Source organism: Etheostoma spectabile, unplaced genomic scaffold, assembly GCF_008692095.1.
Source record: "Etheostoma spectabile isolate EspeVRDwgs_2016 unplaced genomic scaffold, UIUC_Espe_1.0 scaffold559, whole genome shotgun sequence".
Lineage (NCBI taxonomy): Eukaryota > Metazoa > Chordata > Actinopteri > Perciformes > Percidae > Etheostoma > Etheostoma spectabile.
The window spans coordinates 314,884-327,590 of record NW_022605627.1 but is presented as its reverse complement, the minus strand read 5'-3'; the positions used below and the strand labels follow the sequence as shown (position 1 = coordinate 327,590).

Below are 12,707 nucleotides of genomic sequence, written 5' to 3'. Positions count from 1 at the left end.
CAAAATTCTCTGGGCGGGCAAAGCAGAGAAAGGGGAGGATTTTTTTTCCGGCGAGGGGCGTGTCGTAATACAACATTTTTTCTGCCACATGGCATTGTTTTTGTCATTTATTACATCACAGTGTGCAACACAGTAATACAACAGATAACTTATTTATTGATATTGATTAATTTCAATGTTGATCGATCCAACACCAAAGATTCTATTGTACCTTAAAATAATGTTTCCAAAATTGTTTCAGTGGTTCATTAGCTCGTTGGAATGAGACTAATGGTAACAATTCTGCTCCCAACCTGTAGGGGGAACCAAGAGGAAAAGGGCTTTGGTGCCTACAGTAAAGGTGCTGGTTGACAAGTAGCAAATGCTAACGTAATTAATTTAACACGCTCAATTATTTTTAGTATGATTGTTTTGACCACGGTTAACAACTCTGGGCTAACCCACAAATTCATCAGTAACGTTAACTGTATAGATAGACAACTTATCTAATGGTAATTTAGCTAGCTAGCACGCTTCTGTCTTCAGCCTCAGTCTCCCGGCGCTGCGAGGCTTCAGTCGGGATGAGAGTTGACAACAACCCTGGGAAACATCCATTTTACAGTTAGCCCCCAGTCAGCTAGCAACCATCCACTCTCATTACAGCCCCGGCCCAGGGACACATCCATTCCACAGTCAGCCCCCTGCCAGCTAGCAACCATCCCAGTTAGCACTTAACTCCAGTGCTAAGGACACTAACAGCAGTTTACTGAACCGTGGGGAAACAGACCCAGGCACCCGAGTCAAACAGCGGCCATTCGTAATGTTACACCTCCCTTAGCATTACCGGTGCCCCCCCTTTTCGCTTTAAGCCGTCTGTACAGTTAACTAAATTTACCAGACAAAACAGTAATAAGGCACCAAAAGGACTACTAGTAATTTAAAGATGTGGTAGCACTGGATCTGGACCATCTGCACAGGAAGGATAACTCTGGGAGTTGGAAGGGGTGTGTCGCAATTCCAGGTTTGTGGAGCTGAGCGTCGCAATTTTGGTTTTATTTTCCATATTGTTACAGCCCTACTAAATATACAATGTTGGGCAATATTACAGAGAGTAGCCTAACTATCACCCTTTCAGAGTACGCTGTCTTTTGACAAGATGTCTTTGCATTTTGACTGTCTTGTTCCAAGCAATGATAAAAGAACCTTTTGTTTTGATGGCAATGATATACAGTATTCATTGGTGCATTTATTTACATTTGAACCAGGAGTTAATTATTTGGATTACCTTTTTTAGGTCACATAGAGTGATGTGCTGAATGTATCACGTAGTGTGAAGATTGTATTTTGAGTCTTGACAATTTTAAGTTTGTTTCAGTAAATGTGCTGAAGCCATTGAGAAAAAATAAAAGTTTAACAGTAAAAGACATTATTTTTTACATTATAGGACAGCAGCTGCCTTTCACAAACAATGAATGGACAGCAGACTACCAGTGAATGGACACACATCTGAGGCCAATGAATGGACTGCAGACTACCAGTGAATGGACACACATCTGAGACCTGGAGTGGTGAAGAGAAACCACCCACTATATTTCTTTTTATATACTATGTGCCGCCTCTCTTTCACCGTTTCTGCTAGCTCCCTCTTTCCTGCTTTTACATTTTCTTTCATAAGATGTCAAAAGCTCAGATCCTGCAACATTACCAGACCTCCATGGCAAAAAAAAATCTTCATCTCTCTGTCAAAGAATCTGAGAAATGTCATACTGCATCTTTCAAGGGACAACTTTAAAATGTGTAGAAGGCTTTTGAAAGCTCTGCTTTTTAGTCGTGTTTTTTTTTCTGCAATGCCATTTTTTTTCCAGGTGTCCTAATTTGGTTTGAACTAGTAAGGAATAAAATCATATTTTTTCTCCCAAGTAGGACACAGTGTGATATCATGAAAGCCATATTGAGGTTTTAGCCATATTTTACAGGTAGGAAACACTAGCTTCTGTTCTTCTTGCCTCAGGCAGGTTTAAACATAGCACAGAGTTAGAGTGACCTGCTTGTTGAGGCAGAATGCTGAACTGAAAGCACACAGCAGACATTTAGCAAGGCTAATAAAGCATTTTTGTAGACCTGTCATGGCATTGAATTCAACTGCCTGACAGACAGGTTTAGCAGTCTAGCAGGTGGCCAGAATGCTAACAGGTTCATCAAATTCAGGTAACAGATGTTAGCAATGACAGCTTACACAGGGCCATACATCTTTAAATCTACAACTAATTTAATCCATAACTAAGATTTTAAGGACCATCCCAGAGGTGTTATGTTAAATGCTTCAGGGTGTTATTCAGGTGTATACAATCAAACGTATTTTACATCTAGGCAAGAGGAAATGGGAACAGTAGCATCTGACTGTCCTGAGGGAGATGCAGGTGGCAGATTTTGAGCAGCAGGGGCGGAACTGGGCACAGCTGGAGCTGCATCAAGGGTGGAACCGGACAAAGCATGAACAGCATTTTTTTAGATGGCCTTGGATGATGGGGCAAGAGTGGGGGAGCTGGAAGTGGCCTTGAAGAGGGAGGAGAATGCACAACTGCAGCCTTCAATCAGCCTTCCTCAGTACACTGGGCCAACTCGTGCAGGCATAAAATGGCCGGCATGGCCCATCTCCTCTGCACCTAAAATAGATATCTTGCATTTGAACATTTACATTGTTGTATTTATGTACTGTATTTAGTTTTCTTTTTTTTCCCTGATTGGAACATGTATTATCATCATGGTGTCATATTTAAAGGACGCTGGCAACTGTAATTGGTCCTCTTGACCGTGGATTGGTAAGTGTTACATTTCCCCCAACAAATTTCCAGTTTTCTTTCTCTATAAACAACATGAAATCAAGGAGAGGACTAACTTTTACTGCTGCATCATTTCAACCGTGGTCAAAAAGCAGTCAGAAAGAAAGTAGGCTATGGTGCAAGCTCTGCATAGATCCCCGCAGAACCATATATCCTGCTTCACCCCTACCAACATAACATACAAGGACTACCAACAAAGAATAAACTACAGTAACTAACTATTACTGCAAAATGTAAACATATTTCTTCTTTAAACTCATATAACTTCGGTGATGTATTTAATATAATTTGAAAAAAACACTTGTTTAAAAAAGTTGTAGTTAACTCGTATATTATGTAAAACAAAAACATAGATGGCCCAGGCAGGTCTTTGACTGATACCCATGGGGACTGTGCTCTGGCCCCTGCGATGACCTAGTGAATGTGGGGCGGACTTGTAACGACCCTAAGCGTCATATGTGGAAACCAGTTGCAATGGCTTATCTATGAACCAGGGGGAGCAGCACTGAAGACAGACACTGAAGTGGTTTACTGGCCTGAAATCCTCTCTTCTCATCATATTTGATGTGTTTGAGAGTGTGCTCCTACAGAGCATCCTTTATACAATATGATGATCGGGATGGATAATCGGATGATCATGACAATATTATGCTGAAGTGTTTTAAAAATTAATTATAATAATAATAATAATTGATATTGTTTATTGATCCCCAGTGGGGGAAATTACAATGGTACTGATCTATTCTGTCCATGAAAGCTGAGTTGTTCAACAGAATGCATGACAAAAGAAATTGCAGCAGCCAACTGGCTGCAAGTGGTACAGGCCAGGACAAATTGACAATGATTTTCACACAAAGAAAGAAATAGCTTCATGTATTAAGTTTGTCGAATTTACAACAAGGCACAAATAATGCTGAATTTGTCATAGACAGCATTTCGCAAAGTTTAATGGGTGTCCTTCTAACTAAAAAACAATTTGTGAAACAACTTGATTTTAAGGGAGGCATTTTTTCTCTGTGAACTAAAGGATCAAATTGGGGTTACTAAACCTTTACCTTAACAATAGAGGAAAGCATCTAACATTGTTATTATTATTATTATTATTATTATTATTAGGTAAGACAAAAAATTTTGTTTTGACAACTTGAAAATGAATGTTTACTTGTTAAATTCAAGTTAGTTTAAGTTCACGCATACATTAATGACATAAAATCATGGATGACCTACAATTTCCTTATGTTAAACTCAGACAAAACTGAAGTTATTGTACTTAAACACATCCAGAGCTTATTATCTAAAGATTTAGCTACTCTGGATGTCATTGCCCAGGCCTTCAGCACTACTGTCAGAAATCCCTATATTATTACTATACAATGCCCATATAAAACAAATCTCAAGAACTGCCTTTTTCACTTGCGTAACACTGCCGAAAATAAGGCACAACCTGTCTCAAAACAATGCAGAAAAACTAGCCAATGCATTTGTTACTTTGAGGCTGGACTATTGTAATTCCTCATTATCAGGTTGCTCAAACAAGTCCCTTAAGACTCTCCAATTGACCCAGAATGCTGCAGTGCGTGTACTGACAAGAACTAAGAAAAATATCAAATTTCTCCCATATTAGCTTCTCAACATTGGCTTCCTGTAAAAATCCAGGATTGAATTTAAATCCTTCTCTTGACCTACCAAGATCTTAATAGCTTATAGTTAGGGAATGAGAAGTAGCGAAGAACGCCTAGACCAGCAGGGGAGCGTGTATAGCTCCAGATACAGCACCCCACCTTAACTCTTCTTCTCTTCATCTTTATTGACGTCAGATTCCTTTACTAACCCTTTGTAGGCTAAGGTTTTTCCGTGGACCAGCTCTTAGTTATGCTGCTATATGCTATTTTAGACTGCCGGCAGACTTCCTTTGACATACGGAGCTAGCTCTCTTTCTATCTGTGTGCATTAATGTCCCATTAATGCTTCTTACTAACTTAGTTCCTAGAGCTTCCTCCCCGGAGTCCTCACAGATTTCCTTGGACTGGAGTGGCATCTAAATGGTGTCTTCTGCCGTGGTCCTGCTCGACGCCCTGCACTACTATCATTTCTAGTCATAGTTCTACAATTTCCACTGTTTATCATACCTAATGCTATAATTATTATGAATCATATTTCTGTATATGTCTATATCTGTCTCAGTGTCTCTGTGTCTCAAACGGTAGCGGCAGATGGCTGCCCACAAAGATCCTGGTTCTGTCTGCGGTTTCTGCCAGTTTAAAGGAAGTTTTTTTCCTGCCACTGTTGGACCAAATGCTTGCTTTTGGGAGGAATTGTTGGGTCTTTGTAAATTAAATAGTGTCAACATAAAGACAAAGGAACATAAAAAGCTTGGAAATTACCAAGGGCCCAGCGAGGACCTAGAACAGATGTGGAAAGTGAAGGCAACAGGTGGTCCAGTGGTAATAGGAACACTCAGGGCTGTAAATTCCAAACTGGGACAATGGCTCAAACAAAGGTCCTAGGAACAGCTACGACACTGTTGAGAACCCTTAGGATCCCAGAACTCTGGTAGAGGAGCCAAGCTTGGAGGAAAAAGACGCCCAGTTTGGGCAAGTTTTTTTATACTCCTTTTTATGGTTATTTTTAATTAATTTGTTCAGTTTTGTTTTTAGCTGTTGTTTTAAAACTCAAAACCAGAGTCACACTTAAAGTTGCAGTAGGTAAGACTTATAAAACTAACTTTCAGTCATATTTGCTGAAACTTACCCTATGTTTGAGTAGAAATACATGAAGCAGGTATTAAAAAAAAAAAAGTCAGCTCCTTTTGCACCACCTACAGCCTGTAGTGCAATTAGCAAAAGTCCACTACTCCCTGTTTAAATGCAATCATGGCCAGGGGGAGAGTCTAACTGCGTGTCAATCACTGCTCATGCACACACATTCATTCTCCCTTGTGGAGGGAGGTGCTTAGGATACCGTTTGGGCTTTAGCAGAAAGGGGGGATGGAATTTGTCAATGTTCAAATTCCTGGATCTTCACAATCCTACCTACAGCACCTTTAATGTATGTGTTTGCCACTTGGCCAATGATTCTGAACTCTAATTTCGGTTCAAGTCTGATCAGCAACAGTTCTGTGTCCAAAACTAAAAAGTGAAGAATTAATTTTAGATTTTACATGTGGCAAAGGTTTTGTGGTGTAATATAGCAATTGTATTAATACATATTGAGTAAGGGTACCTTTAGTGCACCAGCATCTGCAGCAGATCCAGGGTCTACTCCAGTGATGTAGATCCCTAGTCCATATTCAGCACCACCTCTGATCATCAGGCCTAGAGAGCGACCATCGTCCATATTCAGGATTACCTATAGGGGAGACATGACATTCAGATCCCTTTAGTTTTGTCAATAAACCAAACTATTGAGTGTAAAAACATGGAACATGCTGTTAGGCACTAACAGGGGTAATATTTTGGTGTCTCTGAGTGGATTTGAGTCAAATAGGAGGAAAGATGCAGCAGGATGTGACAGTAACAATCAATGCAGTTTGGTGTCACTATTACTGTGTTTTACTCATGTTAATGATTTTACAAGCATTGCTGTTTAGTGGCTTTACCAAGCAAAATGCGCACGTCAAAACATCTTTTCAAAGCTGTTTTATATTGTCAGTTTTACTTTTAAATAAAGCCCTTCTGCAACAAAGATTTTATGGTCATAAAGCAAAGTTACTGCTCTAGTGTTGTAGCAGTAGCTCCCTCAGTGTTGGGTATTGAATGCATTTACTGCTAATATGTGGGTGCCATATACATACATTTATTACCATTCAAGGTGAATATAATTTGGGATAACTTTCCCCAGCAGTGCACACAAAAGGCACACAGAATCATCAAGGACCACGGCCACCCAGCACGCAGACTGTTCTCATTACCATGTGGCAGACAAAATAGGAGAATTTTTACCACAAGGCCATCAGGCTTCTTAACTCATAAACCTAGATATTTCAAATTGCATATTTGCTTACCTGCTGCCTGAACTATTTACATAAAAATTCACTATCAACATGACTTCTGCTATTAAGCCACACACAATCCTCTTTTTCATGTGGGTGGCTGTGTCAGAAGATAGAGCAGGTCATCCTTTAACCATAAGGATGACCATTTGATCCCCAGCTCCTCCCCTCCGCATGTCCAAGTGTCCTTGAGCAAGAACCCAGCTCTTTGTTGGTGCTATATAAATGCAGACCACCATTAACCGTATGTACACATAGTGCTATATTTTTATTCATTTCACTCCATTCTCTCCTATCCCATATATGAATTTTCTCATTACATTTGTGCAATACTGTTGCATGAACGTATCATTTTTACACACAAAACAAATTTTCATATATGTATACAGTGCTATATTTTATATTACATTCATCATCCCATATTATCTTAAATCTTATTGTGATTTTATTTATTTTTATCTCTTATAATGAGTAGTGTTCTTGTTGCAGCAACTAGTGTTTTTAGACCCAGTGTGACTGTGACACCCAGTGTGGCTGTGACACGGAAAATGACTAATACAAACTTGAAACCTGCCATTAACACTTAGATTTAGCCATAGTAAAACATTTATATTTTCATATAAATCACCGCCAAAATTTACTGAAAGCTGCTGACTTGTCATGTGTTTCTCTTGCATTTTATGTAACTTATAGACTAAAAAATAATGGACAGTGCGTGCAGGTATGAAAAGTAAAGCCAATGCTGAAGTGCCTTAAATCCATGCGCATACGAACGTATTTTGGCTAGGGGGAGCTGTAGCCAATGAGACAAGACAATGCACATGCTTACACATCCCCTTTTCATTCATTGCAATAACATCCCTCCCCTTAAAGCCTTTTCAGATATAGAGACATGATATCCACACCTTAACTGACCAAAATATAGTAGGCTACCCAGAACTGAGCCAATGTTACACAGTAATGGATTCATGTTTACATTACACAGCTTCTATACGCTTTTCTTTACACAACCACTACTCCACCCTATTCACTGCGTGGATTTTGGCGCTCTTATACTATGTCACCTGATTTCCCTCTTTGTTTGGTTCAGAATTACAATTGACAATTGTTAGGGACCGGAAGAGAAAAGAAGTCTCTGCTCTCCATTGACTTATTACTGAAAAGTACTTAATACTTAGTACTGCATGAAGGTCCTTGTCAATTTTGTCTGCTAGCAAACAGAAAAAGCTTAAAGGTTGCAGTGTGGTGATATTCATTACCAACAATGTAAGGAGCCCATAACGGAAGTTTTCAGTTTTTTGCTAGCAGTTGAAGTTGACGAGGAGGCACCTTCACGCTATACAAGTAATTGGAGAGAGGACAGTTGTTTTCCACCCCAGAGGGCGTGTGTGATGTCCATATGGACACTGGAGGTTGCTGCCTTACAGCAAACGTCAATGTGAGGCTTACAGTAAGAAATACGAGGATTACATACAAATTACAGTGTTACTTTTGTAGGTATATGTAGATGTATGAACAGTGAATGACAAAAATACAATAAATACAGCAGCAGCACACAATAACAGCAATAATGCAACAACAATCATGGGCCTAACTTTAGAAGTTTTTATATCTTGTTTTTTCTAACAGAGAAGTCCTTAATGAGGCTGGTAAAATTAATTTTGCGTAGAATATCACTTACAGTGGACAACAGAGACAGGTGATTTAGTCTGTTTTGGCCCATTGTAGCTCTCAGTCTATTTTTAACTAGTCTCAGTTTTGAATGCTCCTTACTGGCATTTTTTAAAGTCAAAGTGTTTGCTGAGGTTTCCTTTTCTTTAATAAATTTTATGAAATGTTCAATTTGGTCCCAATCTTTCTCCAGATCACCTGCACATTTCTTCTGGAGATTAGCCCCTTAGAGCTTGTAGGTAATGATGAATGTAGGGAATATTGTTCTACAATGAAATGTCTGCAAATATCTTTGTAGGAGCAATACCTCTGATCCAGTTTCGGGACCAGTAAAAAAAAAAAACAATAGCGGTTAACAATATTATGCCCCACTAAATTAAGTGTTTGCGCACAATACCCACTCAACCAAAGAGTTAATCTGTTTTAACGAGTGCGTGCAGGCCATTGTAAACCGGACATGTTGGTTGCAATATTATATGGCCTCTGAAGTTAATGACATCAATGACCATGTTGTGTAAAACACCAAGAACAGACAAGAACAAAGTGCCTCTCCCGAATGATTCTGAATTGGCTGGAACTTGACAAAACACTCCCCAATGCAGTCATCAGACACGTTGCTGACACATAATAAAATAAACTGTCCCATCAGGGGCTTTTGCACACATGGGGTCCAAAAGACGCAGTCCAGGCCAGCCTGTGCATGAATCCACGCTAGTGAAATTATCAAAAGAAATCCGGGTTCCAATAGACATAATTCCTAAAACAGACAGCTGGCATATTATAGATCTTCTTGCATAGATTTGGCACATTAACTGACAAAGATGTATATGTTCTCCAAATAAGGAGCCAACAAATCATGCCTCCCTAATGTATGCTGCAGGCAATTTTGCCTCTGTAGAAACATCTTCTCAGGCCTCTGCCCAGAAACCACTCATCACTGAGTGTTAGATAAGACTCAGAGACAGCACAAGTGCACTAAGTGCAACTTGCACAATAGGTTTAATTACATCTTTATCAATACTAGTTAAGTAGTTGTACATTTTTATTCCCAACTTGTATATATTTGAAATAGTTGTTCTTGTTTTTTATCCTTCATGTATATTGTATCCTAGTATTTCACGTATATTCTGTGTGTGCTGTGTGTCTGATATTTTTGCTGCCGTAACACTGTAATTTCCCATTTTGGGGATCAATAAAATCTATCTATCTATCTATCTATCTATCTGTCTGTCCTTTTTAAAAAGTTCTCCTCCAAGTCCTCCAAGCTCATCTAAATATAATAATAATAATACATTTATTGCAGTACTATGTATTTACAAATATGCAAATACAAGCAGTTCCTCTTGCTTCCCTGCTGTACAAACATTTAATACAGCAGACGTAAATCTGCTCCTGAGCTTTTGGATGGATCACCCATCAACTGAGCCACACTCAAATCGGCAGAGCTGTGATCAGAGGTTCCTCATTGGCTGCATGGAGATGCTTATGCAGCAGTTTTAGCCATAGAGCTTGTTAAGCATATTTGATAATATGAGTGGCAAAGCCATGTTAAAAAAGCCTACGCAGGGACATCATTAGAACGCCTGTGCTTGTGTTACGACCAGGCTTGTTGTAAGGGTGGACGCAATTTAGAGGAACCAAGGGAAAAAAATGGAGAAAAGGCCATGGTACTGGAAGGGATTTTTTTTTAACAAGTAAAGGAATAGCAAATTACAGAACATAAACAAGGGATATATAGGTGCTGCTTATATAAACAAAGTAATTTCCAAACACAACCAATAGAGCACAGCACCCATTAGCTTACAAAGTTGCAAACTACAAAGTTACACTTTATTTTATTTATTTATTTATACTGTTTATTGATCCCCAGTGGAAAAATTAAAACTTACACTCTGTTTGTTAGTAATCATTACACACAGGCCTGAAATACACACACATGCTCACAAATGGAGAGCTGTGGGGTGTTGGATCAGCACCCTGAGCAGTTGGGGGGTACAGTGCCTTGCTCAAGAGCACCTAGCAGTGCCCAGGAGGTGAAGTGGCACCTCTCCAGCTACCAGTCCAAACTCTGTAATTTGGTTTGTACGGGGACTTGAACCTAACTCCCTACAGGCTGAGCTACTGCTGAGATGATGGCGGTCTATCATTTTTATCCTGTGAATATTAGCCACAGGATAAACTTTGGTGACTGTAATATAATGATAAACTTCTGCAGAAATGTCTAACGCTACAGGTCATGGGCCCAGTCATCCAGGGCATTGTTCAGACTTTTATTTGATGGTGATGAGAAAAATTTCAAACTCTGGGAAATGAGGTTCCTCGCATGGAGTTGCATGGCCTCAGAGAAGTTATCCTGGAGGACTCGCAGATAGATGAGGAAGACAAAGCAGCTCTTGCAGAAGATGAGTAAAAAAAACAGAGAGGCATATGCAGAGCTAGTGCAATGTCTAGACAACAAGAGTTTGTCATTTGTAATGAGGGACGCGAAACGTGAAGAAGAGCACTGGTGTTTCTTCAAGAGCACTATGCGGGAAAGGACAAACCCTGCGTTGTGAGTCTGTTTTGTGAACTTTCCTCGCTCCATAAGGCTAGCAATAAAACGGTCACTGACTATTATTTGAGCAGAGACTATATTCACGTGATTGAGAAGAGCAGACGAGCATATAAGTGATTCAGATAGCCATGGTAGTAAAAGGGTTACCTGATTCATATAAGCCATTTGTCGTGCACATCACCCAGACAAATGAGCCCCACTCAAATCGGCAGAGCTGTGTTCAGAGGTACAAGCACTGCCTGCATTGAGATGCTTATGCAGCAGTTTTAGCCATGGAGTTTGATAATATGAGTGGCAAAGCCATGTTAAATAGCCTATGCAGTGATGTTATAGTAGAACGTGTGTGCCTACGTGCACTAGGAAGAGTCATTGAGTTCCTAGACCAAAAAGACGATGGCGGTCTGTCATTTTTCTCCCGTGAATATTAGCAACTAGAAGACGCTAACCACTTTGGTGACTGAAATAACGATAGACTGCTGATGATAGAATATCTAATGCTACAGAGCTGCTGGATGTTTGGGTGTGTCTCAGAATGACAATGGAGACATCGATTTTCAATTCCCCGTTCTACAGAAAGCGGTCAAGCAACGAGGCAATTCCACCCTTGTTACAGCCACTTAGAGCAACTCTGGTCTGCCTCAGTGGACCATTGATCTTTTGAGAAGACTAGACCCAAGGATAGTGTCTTTTTTCCCAATGCTTTCACTGTCGCCCTATAGAAACTAAGTTCCTTAAAACACATTTTTCATCTAATGATCATAAATGATGCTTAACAGCACACAAGACTAACAGTAAGCAACACATTCTGACGTGCGACAGATTTTTTTGTAACAGTGGAAAAGCCAATGCAGCCAGGTAAAAGGTAGCAGAAGTTTTCATTATATAGTCCTAATTGTATTTTACTCTTATTTTAGAAGTATTTGTTGTAGTTATGGCTGATACTGCGGCAGGGCCATCACAGAAAAAAAGGAAATAAAAAAAAAAAACTGAAATATAAAAGGGAAAGTGACAGATGACAAGGGATATGAAATATGTCTACTTCATTCATAAAATAACTTTACAGTGCGTGATGTGGTTGTACATCAGCAGCCTATATTTAATTATGTCCCCCTTCCATTTAGCGGCCATTTTTTATAAGGTCCATGTTTGTGTTGGCTTACTGTTTTCTTTTCTCTTGTCCCCGTGTACTTGTGTAAATCTTTTAATCTAAGTTATTATTACGTTGGTTGCTACAGCAAACTCTTAAAGCCCATGTTGCAGGTTTAATTTTCCAACGAATTAGCACTTATTGATTGTTGGTAATAAACATTCAAACTGTTATCCACTGTATATGATATTGAAAAGTATCACATAACATAAAATAACACGAAAAAATAGGTCATATTTTACAGTGGTTTGCTTTTCTCCCACAATGCATTGCATGACGTCACACAAGGGAGACGATAGGCCAGCCAGCTTAGAGAGACCATTGAGAGTTACGAGAGAGATAGAAGACAGAAACAGTGTAAGAAAGAGTGTTCAGCAACAGATTATATATAATACATACATATACATAGATAGCATATATATATAGCAAGACATATAGACAGATAGACCGTATTGATAGATATATTTAAATAGAGAGAGATAGATAACTATAGCTAGCATACCGGTATAGCTAGCGAGCTAG

At 39.4% G+C, this 12,707-nt stretch overlaps 1 protein-coding gene across 1 annotated transcript in view; it reads right to left on the bottom strand.

Moving 5' to 3' along the window:
- Positions 1-12,707, bottom strand: part of LOC116686935 (whirlin) — a gene marked incomplete at its 3' end in the record, with an annotated part of 136,364 nt that overhangs the window by 34,018 nt on the left and 89,639 nt on the right. The window contains 1 exon segment of the mRNA XM_032511953.1: positions 6,045-6,170. Coding sequence (XP_032367844.1) covers positions 6,045-6,170 — 126 coding nt within the window.